At 39.4% G+C, this 24,260-nt stretch overlaps 2 protein-coding genes across 3 annotated transcripts in view; one reads left to right on the forward strand and one right to left on the reverse strand.

Moving 5' to 3' along the window:
- ST3GAL6 (ST3 beta-galactoside alpha-2,3-sialyltransferase 6) overlaps window positions 1–7,685 on the forward strand; it is a 108,231-nt gene extending 100,546 nt beyond the window's left edge. The window contains exon 14 of the mRNA XM_088836344.1: window positions 7,558–7,685. The gene's annotated coding sequence lies outside the window, so the exon portion shown is untranslated. The remainder of the gene's footprint in view (window positions 1–7,557) is intronic.
- Window positions 1–24,260, reverse strand: part of DCBLD2 (discoidin, CUB and LCCL domain containing 2) — an 83,264-nt gene that overhangs the window by 13,444 nt on the left and 45,560 nt on the right. For both annotated transcript variants that reach the window (XM_055408506.2, XM_055408594.2), the window contains 9 exons: window positions 13,597–13,648; window positions 11,249–11,321; window positions 10,816–10,949; window positions 9,166–9,206; window positions 7,533–7,748; window positions 6,360–6,484; window positions 3,827–3,977; window positions 2,924–3,010; window positions 2,652–2,777 (listed from right to left, as the gene is read on the reverse strand). In XM_055408506.2, coding sequence (XP_055264481.2) covers window positions 2,652–2,777; window positions 2,924–3,010; window positions 3,827–3,977; window positions 6,360–6,484; window positions 7,533–7,748; window positions 9,166–9,206; window positions 10,816–10,949; window positions 11,249–11,321; window positions 13,597–13,648 — 1,005 coding nt within the window. The remainder of the gene's footprint in view (window positions 1–2,651; window positions 2,778–2,923; window positions 3,011–3,826; window positions 3,978–6,359; window positions 6,485–7,532; window positions 7,749–9,165; window positions 9,207–10,815; window positions 10,950–11,248; window positions 11,322–13,596; window positions 13,649–24,260) is intronic.

Raw genomic sequence — 24,260 nt, forward strand, 5'->3', positions numbered from 1 at the left:
TGAAGAGTCACTGGAAGGACTGATACTGCTGCTGAAGCTCCAGTACGCTGGTCATCTGATGTGAACACATGACTCATTGGAAAAGTCCCTGATGCTGGGAAAGACTGAGGGCAGGAGAATAGGGCACCAGAGGACGAGACGGTGAGCATGAACCTGGGCAAACTCTGGGAGATGGTGAGGGGCAGGGAGGCCTGGCGTGCTGCAGTCCATGGAGTCCAAACAGCTGGACATGACTGGGCAACTGAACAACAAGGTCATCTGGTTCAAAACTGGGAAAGGAGTACGTCAAGGCTTTATATTGTCACCCTGCTTATTTAACCTGTACGCAGAGTACATCATGCAAAACATTGGGTTGGATGAATCACAAGCTGGAATCAAGATTAACAGGAGAAATATCAACAACCTCAGATATGCAGATGACACCACCTTTATGGCAGAAAATGAAAAGGAACTAAAGAGCCTCTTGATGAAGATGAAATAGGAGAGTAAAAAATCTGGCTTAAAACTCAATGTTCAAAAAACGAATAAGATGATGGCAAGGCATCTGGTCCCATCACTTCATGGCAAATAGATGGGGAAACAACAGAAACAGTGGCAGATTTTATTTCTTGGGCTACAAAATTACTGTGAACAGTGACTGCAGCCACAAAATTAAAAGATGCTTGCTCCTTGGAAGAAAAGTTATGACAAAACTAAACAGCATATTAAAAAGCAGAGACATCACTTTCCTGACAAAGGCTGAATAGTGAAAGCTATGGTTTTCCTAGTAGTTATGTATGGATGTTGAGAGTTGGACCATAAAGAAGGCTGAGTGCCGAAGAGTTGATGCTTTTGAATTGTGATGCTGGAGAAAATTCTTGAGAGTCCCTTGGATATCAAGAATCAAGGAGATCGAACCAGTCAATCATAAAGGAAATCAACCCTGAATATTCATTGGAAGGACTGATGCTGAAGCTCCAATACTTTGACCACCTGATGTGAAGAGCCAACTCATTGGAAAAGACCCTGATGCTGGGAAAGATTGAGGGCAGAAGGAGAAGGGGACAACAGAGCATGAGATCGTTGGGTGGCATCACTGACTCAGCAAACATGAGTTTAGCAAACTCCAGGAGACAGCGAAGGACAGGGAAGCCTGGCATGCTGCAGACCTTGGGGTCGCAAAGAGAAATGACTGAGCGACTGAACAACAGCAAAGGTCATCTGGGAAGCTGGTTTCTTTTCCACTCCTTAACCTCCTCCTGGCCACGAGGGTGACAATAGCAGCAACTGTTGATATTTACTGGGTGGGAAGCTCCAGACCTGAATCTCCTTTACTCCATATCATCATAACCCAAAGAAAGAGCGTGCCTGAAGATTCAGGAAGGGAGAAGATAATCCATAACACCAGGCCTCTGAGAAGTAGGATGGATGGGAAACAGATGAGAATGCAGGGTCCAGAAAAAGGTTTCACTGAAGTGCCCTTCAAATGGCTTCTACTTTGTAAAGCTGAAGATGGAACTGAGAGTGAGTAAGGATCTCTGGGTCAAGGGTTTGAAAGATACAGAGGATGTTTCTAACAGCTACTGTTGGGAACAGACAGAAGAACTAACCAGGGAAAGAGAAAGACCACCAGCTGGTACTGAGGGAGGACCCTGATGTTAGAGCAGCACAAATCTGACCACGATGCGATTTTCACCGGCAACACCCTTAGACTGGATGGAAAAATGGAGAAAGGAGAAGGGCATACAACAGAAATAATGACTCAGGACAGAAAGGACTAAGAAATTAGAAAAGCAAAAGTGCTTTATCCCTAAAGTGTGTGAAACCGTAGAGAAAATAGTCAGGTTCACATGGATACTATTTGACTTAATCAGAGGTATTATTAATACAATATATGCTTAGGTTCAAAAAATAATAAATTCTATACAGTACTACTTCAAAGAAAAGGAGACAGGAGGTCTTCAATCAAAAAGACCTGTATGCTCTTTGTTAGTCTTTTAAAGATTACATGGACCCTAGTTCCAAAATAAAATGCTTTAAGAACAATTTTAGTCCTAAGATTTTAAAATTCTATAATCAGATTTTAAGATGAGCAACACTTAAAAATGACTGTTCTTCCATATGGTATGTGGTCTGGGATTCCACCCAAATGCATGGTTTCTGTAAATTGAAGCTCTTTGTGGGATGCTGAAATTTCTTGTCCCTGTCAACTCTTGCTTCTTTCTAAAGTGGACAAAATAAATGCTACCTGCCATTTCAGTAATCAGTGTTGCCTCAAGTTCTCAAGATGCAAGAGTCTGAGCTCACTGAAATTATTCATTAATATGTATCTTAACTGTTTAGAGTCAGTATTCCGTTTTTCTCCATCCTAAATTCCTCTCGGGGTACATGGTCATGGGTGGGGGATAGCAGCTGAGAACTTGAGGCTGAGAACCTAGAATACAGCAGCCAGCTCTAAATACTTAAAGAATCATTTTACATTGTAACAGATAACAGAACTTAGCAATGCAGCCAGTTTTTTCTATAAGGTATGGAGCTGAAGTTTTTGCTATACTTTAAAAACAAGGCGGAAAAAAACTTGAGGGTTTAAAAGCTGGAGATATTCCTGAAAACTTGTTAAAAACAAAAAAATTCACTCCTATAAACAGGTATTAATTTTCGGGTTTGCATACCTTTGGTTACATTTGGAGTTACGGTAGTATTTTTGATTTCAGGAGTGGCAGTTGTCTGCTCTGTCTGTGTAGGAAATTCATTGCTACTTCGAGGTTGTAGTGGTTGAGTAAATTTGGGGGCACGACCTTGAAAAAAATTTTAAAAACTCTTTACTCTTTTATCTATACCAACTTGATTAAAATATTTTCTTTATAATGCTTTTAACATATTTATGGAAAATTATACCACAAAACTAGGGAATACTGAATGCTCACTTTTAAAGGAGGCATACCTTTGGCTATTTTCGGAGGGGCTGTAGTGTTTCTGAGGTCATTGCTGCTCCGAGGAGGTGGAGGTTGAGTAAGTTTTGGAGGACGACCTTGAAAAATGGTTTAGAAAAGTTTCTACATTTTGCTTATAAAAATCATAGTTAAAAAATAGTAACTTTAAATGTCTTTAACATTTCCCACAGTACTTAATTTTGCACCGTAACTTTAAATTTCAGAGAAAGATGTCAGAACGATCAATGTATTCTGCAGTAAATGCACAAATATACTTTGATTTCTGAGTTTTTTAAATAATTAAATTGTCCAAAAAGAATCTTCTTAGGAAGGAGAATACCAGATGATATTGAAAGGATAGAGAATGTTGAAAGGATAAAGCTATAAAAATGCTGGCACAATATATATACTTACTACTCATTCAACTCATTTAATAAATATTTATGGAGGGCCTACTATGTGTCAGGCACTATGGTAGTTTTGGGGGATATAACAGTAAACAAAGTATTAAAATATTATATAATTTTGATGGAAGTTATTCCTACTTTTAATTTATTCAAAGTAAAATGTACTTAGCTAAGATGACTATTACAATCATCAGTGCTTAAATGATAGAAATATTCTGCTACGTGAGACCTGATTATAAATGATTAAGATTGAGACTACATTTGGAAATCCAACTCTTTGCTTTGTCTCATCAGTGATGCTCTTTCTTCTTCCACCTGTAACTTTAGAAGCCAGTTTGATATCTAATATGAGAGTTAATAGGGATAACTATTTCTTTTTAAAAATCCCTTTAAGAAGATATGATACCTACAGGATAAGCACATTATTATTAGTTTCTCAGAGAACAGCGAAGTCATTTTTAATTAATGCGATGAAAACAAGATGCCTTAAACATATTGTTGAATTACCTTTAGGAATAAACTGACATCCAAGCAGTTCCATTTTCATGGCAATTTTCTGCTGCCATTGGGTAGGATTCACTCTAATAAAACGTGCAATAATTGGTGGCAAAAAGTTATTACGCACATCCTGGTGATAATCTTTGTTTCCTTGAAATATCTTTAAAAAACAACAAAAAATTGGTACTTTACATCAACAGAGGCCAGGGCTAAACTTCTCCACTGAAACATGTTTTTGGGTTTTGCTCTGGGCCTTAAATGAGCTCTGCAAAGTATGACAATAAGCATTAATTTGTATGAAAATAAATCATAATTTGGAAGAACTATTAAGCTGTACATTCTTCATAAAAATTTCATAAAAGGAAATACCAAATATAAAAATCATTTTAAATGACTTAAGCATAACAAAAGTTCTAACTTGGCAATTTGAGGAGAAGGTTTTAATTGCAGTGTACAGTATTTTGTATTAATAATTCCTGTGCAATCATCAGCTATTTAAATAAATTTATTTTTAAAGTAAAGCATAATTGAACATTTGAGGTCTTAGAGGAAATGCTTTACTGTGTACTTTTCATAATTTTTCTCTCAATAAATTGACTGAAAGTGAACACATAAGCGATATATATCTCCACCTACTGGAGAAACTGTATAAACACAGTTTCCATTTCTCTGCCAGCAGAGAGTGGGAAAACCTCATAGAGGATACTGGGTTGAGTTCTTAGAACAACACTGTCTCAGTAGTCGGGAAAGATGAGAACTAAAGCTGCTCAGGTCTTACCTAACAACACAAAAATGTAAGCCTTGAAAAGATCACATGATTTCCAAGTAACCTAACTGCATCCCAGAATAGCTATGTGTGTCACAGCAGAAAAGCAGATCAGAACTGATAAGCCAGACTACTTCCTCATTTTACAGGTAAGAACTCTGATCCTACAGGCAGTGGTTTAGTCACTAATTCGTGTCCAACTCTTTGCCACCCCATGGACTGTAGCTCCTCTGTCCATGGGCTTTCCCAGGCAAGAATTCTGGAATAGGTTGCCATTTCCTACTACAGGGATCTTCCCAACCCAGGAATTGAATGGATGTATCCTGCGTCTCTTGCATTGGCAGGTGAGAAGTCCCAACCTAGAACTCTAAACCCAGTGAAATTGCCTTTCAAAAAAGAAGCCAAAAATATTTTTTCAGAAATTTGTTGAGACGTTTTTAAAATATAAGCATTGATAATACTTATGATTATAAAAATTATTCCACAAGTATAACGAATATTACTATACAAATAAATATGGCTGTGCTAATAGTAAAAAGTTGTCAAGTTTGGGAGCATTAGCAGAAATAAGTTACATACAGAGACAATATTGTTATTTGCTTCAAGGGGTGGAGACTCACTAAAGGTGAAGTTCATGTGAAACCAAATAGAAGAGAAGAAGGAAGGCCTTGAATGACAGCTGAAGAGTTTAGATCCAGATGAAAGACTAAAAGGAACCCCTGGAGTTTTTTGAACAGAGAGATAAGTGGCAAGTGAAAATATCAGCATACCATGTATATAACAGAGAACTGACAGTAGCATAAAATCAAAACAAAACTCATAGGGAGGTTTCATTGCAAAAATGTGCTCATAATTCAATTCCAGATGAGAGGCAGTCACCTTCCCTGGGGACAGGGACCCCTTGCAGTGGGTGGATCAAGACCGGGAGCCCGGGTGAAAGAAACTGACCTCCAGTTGAGAGCCACCTCTGCTACTTTCTCTCCACCCCTTAGGCATCTGTTCTGGCACATTACAGCACTGTCATTTTTGGCTAACTGAAAAATAATATGAGGAAATTCTCCAGGTAGGAAAAAAATAGTTGTTTTTTACAACAAATGTTGGTGAGGTGATCTTGAAATGATCTTTCTATAATACCCTATAATTTAACGCGCTTCTGCCTTGTCCTCTGCGGCCCCCTCAACTTGCCTAGAGAGTAGAAGTCTAGGAACAAATTAGGATCTCCACCATTCTGTGGATTGATAAGAAAAGTTTTTTAAAGATAAGAAATTAATTAATTATAATAAATAATTAATAAATTATTTAAACAATTTAATTAATACTGGAAAAAGAAATCAAGAAAGTACTTACCCTTACAATCATCAAAATGGACCCAGAAACCCTGGGAATTTCCTAACCATGTTAGAAGGGTAATAACTGTGTGCTATGCTTAGTCGCTCAACTGTGTCCAACTCTTCGTGACCCTATGGACTATAGCCCTCCATTCTAAAGGCAAGGTTACTGAGGGGATTCCTATGCCCTCCTCCAGGGGATCTTCCCAACCCAGGGATCAAACTCAAGTCTCCTACATTGCAGATGGATTCTTGACCAGCTGAGCCACGAGGGAAGCCCAGTAACCAACACTACCTAAAATAACCAGGAGAGGGCAGAGTAAGACCATATGATATTTAATTTTTAGTATCACACAGGAAGAGTTTCTGTGGCTTATTGCAAAGGCCACACCTACGCATCACCCTCTTCTAAAAATGCTCTTTATAAGTACTTCAGTGATCATTTTACCTTATCCTGGTCCACACCAGGCTCTCTGTACACAGTCCACCTCTGCCCATCAGCGCTGTATAGAATCTTGTAGGCCGACACGTAGTAATTGTGCTCCACCATGGTGGAGCCAGTAGTCACAATGCCTAGGAACAGGAAGGTCATTCATTAGAGTTCACAGTCTGATCCTTGAAGTCTGTTCATCACTGAAGCATTAACACCTGAAATGTACTGTTCAAACAGTTTTGTCTGTGGCACAGGACCATGCCTAAGTACAAGGTTTCATCATAATAGGAACTACTCCTTGGCTTTGTTCCCTTGGAGGGACAGGAAGAATTATGACCACATATAAGGAAAGGACTATTGTATTTTGGCAGCCTGTATTCATGTCACTGCAAAATACTGCTCACTTACTGAAAAAGAATGACTTCCTGGGAATGAATAAAGATTATTGGCATTCTTTTTAGTACCAAAGCAAAATAAATTTTAACAAAATTATCTAAAGCAATCCTAACCAAATATCCTGACCATTTGTTAAGTTGCTCTAAATAATTAGATTTATAGTCGGCACACGTGGGATATTATCTGTAGCACTTAAAATGGACTCTCTGAACACAAACTTGTCTTAGTGACTGCTGTTGCTGCTTAGTCACTAAGTCGCGTCTGACTCTTTGTGACCGCAGGATGGTAGCCCTGCAGGCTCCTCTGTCCATGGGATTCTCCAGGCAAGAACACTGAAGTGGGTTGCCATTTCCTACTCCACTTAATGACTGTAGGAGATGGTTATTTCAGATGCCTCAAGATCCCTTTACTCTAACACTACCCTAAAAAAAACTTAGTACAATGAAAAGAAAAACTAATAAGAATCAAATACCAACTCCTCTCCTTTGCAATGCTTTATAAAACCTTCTTCGGTCATATTACCAGTAAACTAAACTTGGCAGTGGCGGTTTAGTCGCTAAGTCGTGTGTGACCCTTGCGACCCCATGGACTGTAGCCTGCTAGACTCCTCTGTCTGTGGCATTCTCCAGGCAAGAGTACTGGAGTGGGTTGCCATTTCCTTCTCCAGAACTAAACTTAAAATCATATAATTAAATTTTCAGTGACCAAATTTTCTATGAATTTCTTACATGTCACCAGGTTTTCAAATGAAATCAGCATTGTAAATCGTCTAGAAAATTCTGTCTCTTTTACCTGTGATCTTCTTTTCCTTATTCAGGTCTACTTGCAACCACTGATATTCATCAGTGGCAAAAGCAGCCCAAGGAGGTCCAGGTTTTTTCAGCCTGGCCTTTTCAGGTTTCCAGCTGTTCTCTTGTCCTGTGTGGTCCGTCCACTCCAACACAGATGATGCTGTTATTTGAGCATCAGCGATCACGCCAGATTCCATGCCCAGTGTTCCATAACAACCTGAAACAAAGAGGAAAGTAAGTCGGTTTCCAGACATAAACTCAAAAATCTATAAATACTTATTCATTGGAAACTCTGAATTGTACCTTTAACTGATGTTCACTATGCTGACAATAGCCTATACTAGAGGATTTCAAAAGCAGGAAAATGCTTCTTGGGTCTGTCCTTGTGTTTCATCAGAGAACATATAGACCTATTTATTCACAGCAACGCATGTGAGTGTGCTCAGTCGTGTCCGACTCTGCTACTCCATGGACTGTAGCCCGCCAGGCTCCTCTGTCCATGGAATTCTCCAGGCAAGAATACTGGAGTGGGTTGCTATTTCCTCCTTCAGAGTTTCTTCCTGACCTAGGGATCGAACCTGCATCTCCTGTATCTCCTGCATCGGCAGGCAGATTATTTATCACTGAACGACCTGAGATGCCCCTTCACAGCAATAACCACTAGTTACTGGCGAAACCTTACCCTCTCCCTGGGACGCTTTCCTCAGTGGGCAACAGGCTCCCCTAGCTCCTCCAGGTGTTGCTAGACGCCACCTTTTCCGTGAGGCCTGCCCCAATCCACTTCAAACTTCCAACCAGTCCCTCCTGCACTGCCTGTCCTCTCTCCTTGCCTTATTTCCTACATCTTTTGTAATGTTATAGACAGTACATTATAAACATTCATTTACTTATCCACTGTTCATTGTCCATATCTCACTACCAGAATGTAAATTCTGCTCACTTCTGTTTCACTAGCACCAGAAGAGTGTCTGGTGACAAATGAAAAAAGGCACTCAATATATTCTGTTGATCAAGTAATTACTTCAGACATATTTTAAAAAAATCCTTTTTTCTTAGGAAACTTCCATGGTCACTTGATCATTTCTCTATTAATATAAAACCTCCAGTTTATTCTGTCGATTAAATTATTAAATATCTATTTTATCCTAAAGGAAATCAACCCTGAATATTCATTGGAAGGACTGATGCTGAAGCTCCAATAATATGGCCACCTGATGCAAAGAATCGACTCACTGGAAAAGACCCTGATGCAGGAGAAGATCGAAGGCAGGAGGAGAAGTGAGCGACAGAGGATGGGACGGTTGGATGGCACCCCCAACTCAATGGACATGAGTCTGAGCAATCTGTGGGAGGTGGTGAAGGTCAGGGAAAGCTGGTGTGCTCCAGTCCAGAGGGTCACAAAGAGTTGGACACGAATGAGTGACTGAACAACAACTACAATCTATTTTCTTTCCTAGAGTTATTTGTGGTAACTAAATGAGGAAGTGCAAAAAAAAAAAAAACCCCAAAAAACAAAAAACCCACCAAAACAAAAACAAAACCTAGGAACTGGCAAAGTGCCTGACATACAGTGTTAAAAAAATAATGGCTATTATATAAATCATAATAAGTTATGAAGTCCATGAGAGGCTTACCACTTGTCTTAAATGTAAAAAGACTTGTAGATAAGTGTCCCCTGAAAAAGAGAAAGGTTTCTTTGGTGACGTTCATACAACACATGACTTCCTCATATTTGTCTTAGCAAAACTTTGTTTTTATTTTACTAAGAATAGTCTATGGCTATATATGAGAGAACTGCTATTGTTCCTAGCAAAAAAGAAGTCACATTTCTAATTAAGCAGAACAACTTCTGAAATCAGCATAAATAATTTTGTCTTCAAGTATCTAGTGCCTAGTTTCATACATGATTATTCAAGTGTATCCATGCAACGTTTAATAAGTACTTACACTATTTCTCTCTTATGAGATTAACATATTCCTAAAATGTTTCTACAGCAATTGCTTTTGCGGACTATAAAACAAAAGGTGATCTCGGAGAAAGAGGCTCAAGCTTCCAGGGGCAAACAGAAGAAAAGCTGGCTACTAAGAAGAGACTGCATTTGTTACAGGAAATCAGTGTTTCAGTGCTACAAGGCAGCACTGCGTTGGGGTTTTGTAACTGGCAGGATAGATGCTTGGGGAGAGAGCATGGTGGGACAAGTGATTAGTTCACCACGTGGCTGGTCAAGGGGCCCTGAGGAACCTGGAGGGATAAAACCATCTAAATCAGCAGTGTATACGTCTGCCTTCAGCACAACATTTCAAACCATTACAAGTGGATGTGACTTGTCCTTCATAAAAAAAATAAAAATGAAAGAACTCATGAAAAAAAAATTCTTTCTAAAAGTAGAACAGCAGAAAGGAATGAAACAATTTGCTTAAAACCATCCAGAAGAAACCAGAGGAGAAAAGGTAACTGACTCTGTCTGTAGCAGGGATGGACCAATGACGGTCCAGGCGTCGCCTGCTTTGTGTCGTCAGAAAGCTTAGAACGGTTTTTACTGGTTAAAAAGTTGTAAATAAAATGAAAAAGAGTAAGCGACAGAGACACAGGCTTTCTACAGTGAAACTCCACTGTCCTGAGTGTGGCGCTCTGGGCTTCTGAAGGAACCTGGCCCAGGACCTACAGAGAAGCTGGTTTCAATTACACTGCAGGATCAGGCATGTCTGAGATGTAAGGTTTATGGACAGATCACCCATACTGTGTTTCTATTCACTGTTTCAACTACCCCCTACTTTCGACACCTAGTTTAGGTTTTGTGAAACAGCATAAATACAATGAAAACACATTCCTACAATATTCTCTCGGGATTGCAGGGATTCATAATAGTACTATCTCTGATTTATGCCAAAATCTGACTTCTATTCAGTGTATTTCAATTGTCTAAATCCATCTTGGGCCATACAGGCATAAAGAACAGAGTAGTTAGTTATGCCTTCTCATCTTTAAAATGAAGTAAAGACTTGGCAATAAACTTCTAGACTCATTCTGGGCTCTTTCTAGGCTCAGAAAGAAGAAACAAATTACTCCCCCAAATGACTACCACCCTCTCAGCTGGAGAACAAGCCAAGAGAACACGGCCTTGGCTGTGCCCGTCAGTGCACTCAGACATCGGACATACACGTGAGTCCTTATCGCACAAGTGTTATTTCATGAACGCCATCACCAGCGATACTGCTCAGGCCTCATTCGGCCCTATCCCACCCCACGCAGCGCATTTATTAGAAACAGCACATGTACTTACACCACAGACGTTACGTTGTTAGCCAGAGAGCTTTCATAGTACGGGATGCCCTTACTAATTACGACACTGATCTGGCCACCCAGAGTGTTTGACACGACGCCTGCATGCACACCGGCCATGCACAACGGGGAGGACTTCAGGAGGGAAAGAGACAAGATGAGTTCCACATTTTCTTTTGATAATTCACAAACAAGACACTTACACTTCCTCTAGAAATTATTCGATCTGGGCAGTCGTCTTAATAAAGATGGGGTAGATGACTGGTAATACAACAAAGAATATTTTTAGCAGAAGAAAAAGAACAAAACATTACATATTACTAAAAGAAATAATGGTCAGAAAATAAAAGTCACAGTAAAGATAAACAATAGGTTACACATCTGTCTATGAGAAGTTTTGGCATCACTTTAACTTAAGTCTACAGCCAACTTACATCTCTGTATCCATGAGGGATGGCTCCTGAAATCTTAGCAAAGGGGAGCAGACAACCAGCTGGGCAGTACTTGCTGTGAAATAAAAACAAGTTAAATGGTATACATTGTTGTACTTTCTGGGGAAAGAGACCAAAAAATAACACTTACCATTTTTTAGTTCAGTGTAAATACTATAATCTCACCACCCTGAGAGAACCACCACTTCTAAAAGGTCCTTAAGACTTTCTCCATCCATCTACACATGTCTTCACCCACATATATACAAAAATCACCTCATATCCTATATGTTGATTTGATTATTTTATTTCATAATGAATGACAGACATATTTCTACTCTAAAAGCAATTCACAATACTCAGTAGCTACATAATACTTAACTTTGTGGATGAACTGTAATTTGTTTCACCCATCCTCTATTCATCAAATTTAAGGTGATTTAAAAAAAAATGTTTGGCACTCATTCACTTACTCATTCATCCACCCACACACGCCACACATTTACATGTATGTCTATAACACTGTTAAGTGCTGGGCTGTGCAAGGGGTGGGTTCACGAAGGTCAACCAGACAAATGGTGGCGGTCCTCCCTGGGTTCACATGCTCATGGTGGGAGGAGTATTAAGTATTAAGCCAATACTTCATGAAACCCAAGAATGAGATTATGATTCTGCTGTAAAGAAAAGGTACCCTGTGAAATAATCAGAAGGACTCTAACTTCAGAAAAGTAATACAAAATTTGGCAAACCTCCCATGTGCCAAGCAGCTTTCTGAGTTACACTCAGGTCATCCACATAAAAACCCTACGTGCTAGGTACCATCAATATCCTCATTTTACAGATGAAGACACTGAGGAGCTGTGTTTCCAGATCACACAGCTGTGCCAAGGCAGTTTCTGTGCTCATATGTGGGGCTCTTGCAACTGACTTGGCCAGGGGATGGGGCTCTGAGGAAGCGAAGCCTCAGCAGGGAACCAAAGACCATCACTGGAAGACAGCAAGGACATGCGCCTCAACCAGAAGGAACAGCCTATCCCTGGGGCAGGGTGGCTCATGTGGGTCTGGACCACGGTCAAGCCACGCAGGCCGAGCGCGGTGAGAAAGGTGCAGCTGGTCTGAAAGAAGCTTGGAACAGAAGCCTGGGATCAGATCACACAGAAGCTGGGGGGTCTGTGGTGAGGAGACTTGGGGGTATATTTCTAAAAGAGGAAGTCATTAAAGGATTTTGATGGTGTCAACACATAACCTGATTCATGGTGTTTAATTTTGCTTTTTTTTTTTTTCAAGTTCTTCTGGCTCCTGGAAAGAAAAGAGACTGTAAGGACCATGAGTGGAGGATAAGACACTGTTAGCTAGTCCAGGCAAGAGAGGATGGCAGTGTGCGCTTGGGTGGCGAAGATGGAGCTGGTGCAGGGGGCTTCAAGACAGCTGACCCTCTTGCAGGGCTGCGTGATACACACTGACAGCAGGATTACCTCTGCTGACCAGGATCCCCCTGGAGGGCTGAAGAGGACCCCAGCTCACATAGAGAGAATCATTCTTGAAGATAAAATAGGACCATTCTTGAAGATACGATGAAGTTTCTTTGGGGAGTAGTAGCAAGTTGGGGTAAGTAAGTGAGATGCGTCTTTGAAGATGAGAATGAATTTACTAAGCAGCGAAGAGTAAAGACAAAAGTAAAGACAAAAGTTCTGAGAGCTCAAAGCAGTATAAATAATCCAGAGACATTTCAATGTAAGACTAGAAAAATGGCCTACAGACTATTTGTGAAGGACCCTGAAAACTAGGCTAAGGAATAGTGATGGTGTTTTGTCATAATAAGTTTTGAAATAATATTTCAAAGCAGAGGAGTGATAAAACACAGATTTTAGAAAATAACTTGGCAGAATGTGAATGGCAGAAAAAAGCCAGCAAAGGTTAGAAATGGGAAACCAATTATGAGTTCATCCTAGTCCAGGCAAGAGTCAAGGGAAATAATAGTAAAAATGCCACTGGGGTAAGAACAGTGAGGAATCCTCTAACAGCCTCAACTGTCTTCCTAACTCTTTTTGAGCAAAAATAAATAGCTCTTCTAGCTTTCCAAGGAGTTTTTACTAGATTTTGAAGACTGACTAGTTCTACTTTTAAAGTATATCCAAATTATATTTCCACTGTGGAGAAGATTCAAATGCTACGAGTAAGGCAAAATTTAAACATGGCAATTGAGTGGCTTTAAATAAGCTCTGATTTATTGCTGTTTTAGAATAATGGTTATGAATCATACAATGTCCATTATAATCAAGTGAATAAGATGAGGATAAAGTAGATGAACAGTAACATTTAAGAAAAAAAAGTCACAAATACAGTCATACCTGAACTCAGGTTCCAAAAAACTGGATGCAGTGTCTAAACAAGTAATTAGATCTAGAAAAACAAACAAAAAAAATGGATTCAATAAAATTAGGTTTACTCTTGCAGAAACACCAACTGTTTTTCCAAATCCAAATCATATTGTTTTAAACTTCGAAATCTTAACAGCTGTCAAAGTTGTACTTTAACTTTTTTTAAAGTTTTTGTTAATTATGATTTATTTCTGATTTTAAGTATCCTGATTTCTGGGGCTATGTCTGCTGCTGCTGCTAAGTGGCTTCAGTCGTGTCCGACTCTGTGTGATCCCATAGACGGCAGCCCACCAGGCTCCCCCGTCCCTGGGATTCTCCAAGCCAAGAACACTGGGGCTATGTCTACCTAGTACTCAATACTGCCACACCACCTCATAGAATCACATATCATACACATGGATGGTATAAGAAAAAGTGTAATTTATAGCCCTGAAGTAGCTTCTAAAATATACAGCTCCTGAAACAAAAAAATGTTTCTTGTTAATACATGACTGAAAATGACCCTTTGCTGGTTACACATAAGGAAAACAGTAGCAAAAGAGAGGTGAGTGAGTTCCATGACTCTAAACAACTGCTATTCAAAATCTGGTCCATGGGTAGGACCAGCAGCAGCAGCAGCAACAGCATCTTCTGGGGTGTTACTAGGAAATCACATTCTTGAACACCATCCATAGCTACAGAATCTCTGGGACTGGGGCCCAAAAATTTGTTTTAACAAGTCCTGCAGGTAATTCTAAAGCACACTCTGCAAAAGACGAAGTGTAAAAGTTTTAACATTTTCCATCTCAAAATCAAATCTGTGTAAGAGCTGCTGTTGCTGCTGCTGAGTCACTTCAGTCGTGTCCGACTCTGTGCGACCCCATAGACGGCAGCCCACCAGGCTCCCCCGTCCCTGGGATTCTCCAGGCAAGAACACTGGAGTGGGTTGCCATTTCCTTCTCCAATGTGTGAAAGTGAAAAGTGAAAGTGAAGTCACTCAGTCATGTCTGACTCGTAGCAACCCCATGGACTGCAGCCTACCAGGCTCCTCTGTCCATGGGATTTTCTAGGCAAGAGTACTGGAGTGGCTTGCCATTGCCTTCTCCGGTGTAAGAGCTAACCTTGTCCAATTAAGAACTAAGTCACATGCTGTGCATAAGAGGCTTCTGGTTCAAATCCTTCAGTGGTTTCCTTCTGCTCTTAAGGCAGAGGGCAAAATTCTCAACATGGCCCATAAGGTCCCACCTCAAGGAACAACATCTCAAGGTCTGGTTTTGTCCCCGTCTTGCCTTCTTGCCATACGAGGCTTCTTTCTGTGCCTTGGTGCTCTCTTGGCCAGGAAGGCTTTCCCACTATCCCTTCACCTGCCTGACACTCTCTAGAGCTCAGCTCAACCATCACATCCTCTCAGAAGCTGTTCGTGATCTTTGCAGGTCCAACTGTGATAGCACATAGTAGACACTTACAGGTTTTCTGGTTTAACAAATGGATGACCAAATATATTCTCACAGTCTTATGTAAGAATGGTCTCTTGCAATTATAGAGTTAGAAGCAAATTCATCTTAACGTGTAGAGACTGAAGCTGTTGGTCTCTATCTTTGTATCGTCAGCAACTATCAGAGCATACAGTTTTAAGATGAGGCTTTCTACCAACATGTATTGAATAAACGGAAAAATAAAAGTTTGATTGCTAGCATGTTTGCCTAAGTCCAATCATAGACTAACCCACAGGAGGAAAACCTAGAAGAAGGTCATAAGCCAATCAAAAAGGTGAGACTTCACATACAATATAAATGATGAGGACACCCAAAACACTAACAGAAGTAACATTTCACATGCTTCCTAGCACAATGAAGGGGTATATATCTGTTAAATCAGTTCAGTTCAGTTCAGTCTCTCAGTCGTGTCCAACTCTTTGCGACCCCATGAATCGCAGCACGCCAGGCCTCCCTGTCCATCACCAACTCCCGGAGTTCACTCAAACTCATGTCCATCCAGTCGGTGATGCCATTCAGCCATCTCATCCTCTGTCGTCCCCTTCTCCTCCCGCCCCCAATCCCTCCCAGCATCAGAGTCTTTTCCAGTGAGTCAACTCGTCACATGAGGTGGCCAAAGTATTGCAGTTTCAGCTTTAGCATCAGTCCTTCCAATGAACACCCAGGATTGATCTCCTTTAGAATGGACTGGTTGGATCTCCTTGCAGTCCAAGGGACTCTCAAAATAACTGGGTATCTTACAATTCTGAAGAAAAATTATGTATTTATTATCCAACTGATATGTGTCTTGAAAGAACTAGAGCGTAATAACTGTTAAACTAACAGGAAAGTGGTATTTTCAGAGTAAGCACATGGATTAATATTTACATACCACAGGTACTTGAATGACGATTAAGTTAAATCTGTGTTTAAGGAGTTTGAGAGAATACATACCTGGTTAGAGTTTCATGACCACCTGGTTGACTGACTGGGAAAAGCAGACAAACTGAATTACCTGTACTTTATAGCTATTCAAGGCAATCTTTAAACAGCCTCAATAAGAAATTATTTTCCACTTTGCTGCTCCATCAAAACAGTTTCCAACTTCTAAGATTAGAAAGTGAACTTCTAAGATTAATAGCCTGGGATGAAAAGGTACCTGTGTGGTCCAGCATGGTATTCAAGCCACAAGAAAACTGCCAGTTGGCCCTATTACCTTCAGGCCACATGCCAGAATGCTAGTCAACTATGGATATACTTGATCAGAGCTGGGCTTTATTACAGTAAAAGTCCATGCAGTGCTGAAAGTCCAGATTATGCTCAAATGTATGTAACTCACGTGACCTTGCTCTCAAATTCCCTGGGGGCTCAAAAGAGCTCCCTAGGAGGAAAATATGAATTCAAAACAGAAAGCTGTAAGGAGAGTCAAGAAGACAACACACAGAGAAGGAAAGTCATGATTTAGAGATTTTGACCTTTACAACTCCACAAAGGCAAAGAAAATATCAATTAAGCAGATAACTGAGAAGTTTTAAAATGTGTTTTTCTAGAAAGCATTTCCCAAGTAAATAGCCTTCCAGAAAATCAGTTACTCGAAGGCTCCTAGTTAATAAGTACACAGCCTGGACAAGATGAATACAGCTCAAAGAAAACCATCTGACTCAGGAAAGACTTCACATAGCCATGTAGTAAGTTATCATAATGAATGGAACAGAACTGAGGGTCCAGAAATAAATCTTCAAATTTACAGTCAATTGATTCCAACAAGGGTGCCAAGACAACCTAATGGGGGCAAAAATAGTCTTAAACAAATGGTGCTAGGACAACTGGATATCCACATGCAAAAGAAGGAAACTAAACCCCTATCTCAGATCATACACAGAAGTTAACTCAAAGTGGAATCAAATTCAAGACCTCAAACTATAAAATACTTAGAAGGAGACATAGGTATAGATCTTGACTTTGCCTTAAGCAATGGCTTCTTAGACATGACACCAAAAGCATAAGCAAATAAACTGATTTAACCAAAATTAGAAACTATTACACTTCAAAGAATGCTATCCTGAAAGAGAAAGATAAGTCAAAGAATAACAGAAAATATTTGTAAATCATATATCTGGTAAGAATTCAGAATACACAAGGAATTGTTACAACTAAACATTAAAAAGAAAACTCAATTTTAAAAGGATCAAAGGATCTGAATAGACGTTTTTCCAATGAAGATATACCAAAAGGCCAATAAGCACCTGAAAAGACATTCAACATGATTAGCTATCAGGGATATAAAAACAAAAATCACAGGAAGGTCTGATTCTGATAAATATGTACATATATATTCAGAGAGGTGGTTGACGGATGTGAGGTTTGAGACAGTCAAAGATAACTTAAAGGCTTCTGATCTGTGCTAATTAAAAGCGGGCATTCCAAGTACAGCATATGGGCAGTGGGTTTCCCAGGTGGCAAAGTGGTAAAAGAATTTACCTGTCAATGCCGGAGATGCAAGAAGATGTGGGTTCCATCCCTGGGTTGGTAAGATCCCCTGGAGGAGGAAATGACAACCCACTCCAGTATTCTTGCCTGGAGAATCCCACGCACAGAGGAGATAGGCAGGTTACAGTTCAAGGGGTCAAAAAGAGACCGACATGACTAAGCACACATGGGTAATCAGTTCAGTTCAGTCCCTCAGTAATGTCCAACTCTTTGCGACCCCAGACACTGCAGCACACCAGGCTTCCCTGTCCATCACCAACTTCCGAAGCTTGCTCAAACTAGTGTCCATTGAGTCGGTGATGCCATCCAACCATCTCATCCTCTGTCCTCTCCTTCTCCTCCTGACTTGAATCTTTTCCAGCATCAGGGTCTTATTCTAATGAGTCAGTTCTTCACACCAGGTGGCCAAAATACTGGAGCTTCAGCTTCAGCATCAGTCCTTCCAATAAACATTCAGAACTGATTTCCTTTAGGATTGACTGGTTTGATCCTTGCAGTCCAAGGGACTCTGAAGTCATCTTCAACACCACAGTTCAAAAGTATCAATTTTTAAAAAAGTATCAATTCTTTGGCACTCAGCTTTCTATATGGTCCAACTCTCACATCCATACATGACTACTGGAAAAACCATAGGTTTGACTAGATGGTCCTCTGTCAGCAAAGTAATGTCTCTGCTTCTTAATATGCTGTTTTGGTTGGTCGTAGCTTTTCTTCCAAGGAACAAGTGTCTTTAAATTTCATGGCTGCAGTCACCATATGCAGTGATGCCATATGCCACTGTTTCCACTGTTTCCCCATCTATTTGCCATAAAGTGATAGGACTGGATGTCATGATCTTTGTTTTTTGAACGTTGAGTTTTAAGCCAGCTTTTTCACTCTCCTCTTTCACTTTCATCAAGAGGCTCTTTAGTGACTTCGCTTTCTGCCATAATGGTGGTGTCATCTGCATTTCTGAGGTTATTGATATTTCTCCCAGCAATCTTGATTCCAAATTGTGTTTCTTCCAGCCCGGCATTTTGCATGATGTACTCTGCATATGAGTTAAATAAGCAGGATGATTATATACAGCCTTGATGTACTTCTTTTTCAATTTTGAACCAGCCTGTTGTTCCCTGTCTGGTTCTGACTGTTGCTTCTTGACCTGCATACAGATTTCTCAGGAGGCAGGTAAGGTGGTCTAGTATTCCCATCTCTTTAAGAATTTTCCAGATCGTTTGATCCACACAAAGGCTTTGGTGTATCAAGTGGAAGCAGATATTTTTCTGGAATTCTCTTGCTTTTTCTATAATCCAACGGACATTGGCAATTTGATCTCTGGTTCCTCTGCCTTTTCCAAATCCAGCTTGAACATCTGGAAATTCTCAGTTCATGTAGTGTTTTGATGTCTAACTTGGAGAATTTTGAGCATGACTTTGCTAGAGCATGAGATGAGTACAATTGTGCAGTAGTTTGAACATTCTTTGGCATTGCCTTTCTTTGGGATTGGAATGAAAACTGACCTTTTCCAGTCCTGTGGCCACTGCTGAGTTGAGTGCAGCACTTTCACAGCATCATCTCTGAGAATTTGAAATAGCTGAAATTCCTTCACCTCCTCTAGCTTTGTTCATAGTGATGCTTCCTAAGGCCTACTTGACTTCACATTCCAGCATGTCTGGCTCTGGGTGAGTGATCACACCATCATGGCTATCTGGGTCATGAAGATCTTTTTTGTATAGTCCCTCTATGTATTCTTGACACCTCTTAATATCTTCTGCTTCTGTTAGGTCCATAGCATTTCTGTCCTTTATTGTGCCCATCTTTGCATGAAATGTTCCCTTGTTATCTCTAATTTTCTTGAAGAGATTTCTAGTCTTTCCCACTCTATTGTTTTCCTCTATTTCTTTGCACTGATCACAGAGGAAGGCTTTCTTTTCTCACTTTGCTATTCTTTGGAACTCTGCATTCAGATGGGTATATCTTTCCTTTTCCCCATTGCCTTTCGCTTCTCTTCTGTTCTCAGCTATTTGTAAGGCCTCCTCTGACAACCATGTTGCCTTTTTGCATTTCTTCCTCTTGGGAATAGTCTTAATCACTGCCTCCTATACGATGTCACGAACCTCTGTCGATAGTTCTTCAGGCACTCTATCAGATCTAACCCCTTGAATCTATTTGTCACTTTCACTGTATATTCATAAGGGACTTGATTTAGGTCATACTGAACGGTCTAGTGGCTTTCCCTACTTTCTTCAATTTAAGTCTATATTTGGCAATAAGGAGTTCATGATCTGAGCCACAATCAGCTCCTGGTCTTGTTTTTGCTGACTGTATAGAGCTTCTCCATCTTTGGCTGCAAACAATATAATCAATCTGATTTTGGTATTGACCTTCTGGTGATGTCCATGTGTAGAGTTGCCTCTGCTATTGTTGGAAGAGTGTGTTGAATATGACCAATATGTTCTCTCGGCAAAACTCTGTTAGCCTTTGACTGCTTCATTTTGTACTCTAAGGCCAAACATGACTGTTACTCCAGTTATCTCTTGTGTCCATGGGGTCACAAAGAGTCAGACATGACTGAGTACACACACATAACGGTTAGGCAATAATAATTTAAGAAGAAGCACTAATAAAGCACTCATTGTCAGCTCAATTATGCTGGATCCACTTTAACATGTCTGACAACACCAGAAAATCAGCAGTATGTTCACAGTGAACAGCAGTATATAATTCACTCTGATCACTAAGAGCTTCTGCATGAGAACTTTTTTGGTAATTTTAATCCTTAATACATACAAAAGAATATTTATAACATACACATTACTACACACAACACCAAATATATGGCGTACTTCATCTCAGTGCTCTGGATAACAGAGTAGCAGCAGTAGCAAGGAGCATGCCCACAGGGCTTCTTACAAAGCCCACAGCACTCAATCCCTCCTTTCCTTGCACAGCCCAAAGGACAGGTTGTATCTACAGGGCAGACTCTACATTGGTCTTAGCAGCAGAGTCCACCCCGAAGTGAGTGTGATCATAATGTCTACACGAAGAGCTGCTGTAACATCTGCCTTCCTGAACCTCAGAAGGCTTTATACAGGAGGAAAGGGTCAGTGGGGTTTTGAAGGGAGGGTAACGTGAGTGTGAGGAAGAGCATGAGAACATTAAAAAAAAATAAAATGGTGAGCCAATACTCAAGAACAGGATGACAGATTCAGGGTTTTCTTAAGGAAGACATCAACATCAGATTTTCTAACACAGCTCTGACTTAGTTAGCAATACCACTATAAGCCATAATTGATATCCTATGTACAGGCCTTTCTTTAAAGTACAATTAAAAAATTTTCCAATACATAATAACTGAATAGGCTTGGGAGCTTCATAATTATTTCATGAAATATTTTTTAAAAACATGACATCTAATGCTAATCCACATAAAATACTATGAAAATATGATAAATATTTTATAAGTTCACATACAATCAAAAATGTCAGCATATTGGTTACTAACTTAGAAATATTTTTGATTGACAGCACTGGTTATTCCTGAGACTAGACTGTTAAAGAGATTTAGATTTTCCTCCAATTAATACTCAGTTTTGTGATCTTGAACATATTGGAAAAGACTCTCAACAGTGTTAGTATCTATCACAAGGGTATCAGTTCAGTTCAGTTCAATTCAGTCGCTCAGTCGTGTCTGACTCTCTGCGACCCCATGAATCACAGCACGCCAGGCCTCCCTGTCCACTCAAACTCATGTCCGTAGAGTCGGTGATGCCATCCAGCCATCTCATTCTCTGTCGTCCCCTTCTCCTCCCGCCCCCAACCTTTCCCAGCATCAGAAGAGTATAATGCGAACTATATTAGCTGCAGGGTATAAGTTTTGTCCACTTGAAGCCATTTACTCCTGAGGGAAAGGATGCTTGAGTGCCTGTATTTATTCTAACTCAAGAAAACATGGAGTAGGAAATGGCAACTCACTCCAGTATTCTTGCCTGGGAAATCCCATGGACAGAGGAGCCTGGCAGGCTGTAGTCCGTGGGGTCACAGAGTTGGACATGACTGACTGACTAGCACTTTCACTTTTCTTTCAACAAAGCGTAAAGCACTATAACTAATTATATATTTTTTAACCAGAAGGAAGAAAATACATGAAGCAAGACAATGCAGACCTACAGATTCTCCTCCTTTATTTGCTCTGAAATGCTTTTAAATAACAAACTTCCCAGAGCCTGAAGGGACAGGACACCATGCTTTCCTAATTTTAAATAACAAACTTCCCAGACCCTGAAGGGACAGGACACCATGCTTTCCTAATTCTCGCTCTGTCAGCAACCTTGCATTGTAGGTGTACAGATAGCCACTTCATTCAAGAGCTAGAGGACTAGGGACAAGGTTCATCTTTCTACTAGATTCTCATGTCAGTATTATTGTGTGACCTTGGGCATAATTCCTTGTTTCCACAATAGGAACCTGGCACTGATTTGTACCATCTGCAATGTAGTGTCAGGGAAATTTACATATAAAATAAAATGTAATTTATCGTGATTGAGAGTCTAACATTAGTAAACTAACATTTACTATGTGGGAGATAACTTATGTAGTATTTTACATCTAATCTCCTTTTACATACTGAGAGTAGAGTAAGTCTTATGTTTCTCCTAGAAAGATTATTAATACATCACCATCTATAGAAGCTGAGTCCACGACGGAGCTCAGGGGAAATTTTCCCAGATGGAAATATTAAAAAAAAAATTAAACAATAACAATGTAGGCAAGGCTCAGTTGCTTAAGAAGTAAGTGATACAGTTGAATAGACCACAAACTACTTATGGATAAATCAAATCCTCTTCACACCTAAATGCCTATATACTAAAAAATGAATTATAAGACATATTAAAAGACATTATAAGACATGTTAAAATAACATAAGACATTGTATATTAAATATAAAAGACATTTAAAAATATTAAAAATTATAAGACATCTTTTGTAATCTAGTATCGAGGACACTCATAATATCTAGTAAGAGTAGTAGTGAATGAATTTGTCCCCTGGATGGCACAAGTCAGCACAAATATATACATGGCCCCTTCAAAGCACTTCTATACTTACTAAAAAGAAAAAAACAAAAACAAAACCCAAACCACATAGAAAACACTTAAAATCATTAAGGTGCTTTTCAGGTTATCTGTCAGCTTGAAATAAACTTTATCTCACAAAGATAAACTGCCTCTTTGGGTTATACCATCTTAACAAACTAATTGTTTATAAATGCTCTTTCTCTGCAAAACTGGTAAAACTTTATTCATCAGCACCTTAGTTCTACAAACTAACAACAAAATATAGATATTTTTCTGCATGTATACACCAAACACCATACATACTGATTTGTGTACAAGGACAAATTTTAAAATATGCATGTAAACTGAGACTTCATTAATAAAATCTTACTGAATAGTTTAAAGGTTTTAAACTGTTTTCCAGATACAACAGAAACTAGGTACACAACAGAAAAACTAAAAACAGAAACGTAGCTAACATAGTACTCAAAACAGAAAGGATCCTATAAAATTATCGTACAATTAAGGTAGCAAACAATCCAAGGAATTCATGCTCTACTTTCAAAACCAAAAACATCCCACGCAGGAAAAACAACAACCAGTTACAGAAATCTGGACTCTATTAGAAAGGCGCTCTCTATTCTGCCCCTATGTTTCATTTATAAGTTAATATAATCTGATGTAAGATGGAAGAAATGGAAAATATCTGCAAAAAAAAATGTGGTTAAAGAATGTAGCAATTAAAACTTTTTATACTATTGTTAATTCTAAAAATAATCTAACATATAGCAACAATAATCCTGTCAAGTGGGAATATTTGCCAGGCTCAGCTGTTCCCAAGCACATTGTCATCAGATTCGAAGGTGTTGGCAGACAATGAATAAACAAGTGTTTATGAAATCCACTTAGGGAATATGTTAATATATCTCCACTGGATTACTTTATTTCACGTGAAATTTTAAACTAGCTCCTGTTTCTTTCTAAAAAAAAAAAAGCAAACTTTGACCACTATAAAACTCTGAATTGATGAAATCTGAAGTAATAAACTTTAACATTACTTTTTAAGTGATAATTCATGTTCTAAAAGAGGAATATCAGACTATCACTTTTCAGCTGGCCATGTACCTAGATAGGTATACACACAGAGTCACACACACAGGCAACTAATTGATGGCACATAACAAAGAGAGGCTGCCTTAAAAGACCTGAAGTTATTGATGTAAATGTGGATATGTCTTCTGAGCTCGTTATTCAGTAACTAAAATTACCTAAAAAATTATTGCCCAGAGTCATCCTAGAAATGTTGAGCTTGACTTAGAAACTGGCTACTGTTGAACAGATTCAAAACCAGGAATTGAGAGCACTCATCTATAAAATTTATTTTATTTTCAAGTCCCATGGTAAATGTTGTTTTTTACATTTACATTTTAGGATAAAAATGTCAGCATCATTTATCATTCTAGATTAAAAGATCTAAGTGTATCTGGACCTGTGCAAGGCTGGCTGTGCCTCTCTCGGTAAGACCAGCAGTAATAAGGAGTTTCTCTCTACAGAACTTCTAACCCCAGGATACCTCAGAATCCATAAACATCTTCAACTGTCAGAAAAGGAAAAAGTGTTAGTTGCTCAGTCATGTCCGACTCTTTGCAACCCC

This window comes from Moschus berezovskii, chromosome 1 (assembly GCF_049115385.1).
Source record: "Moschus berezovskii isolate FMDL1 chromosome 1, NW_MosBer_1.0, whole genome shotgun sequence".
Lineage (NCBI taxonomy): Eukaryota > Metazoa > Chordata > Mammalia > Artiodactyla > Moschidae > Moschus > Moschus berezovskii.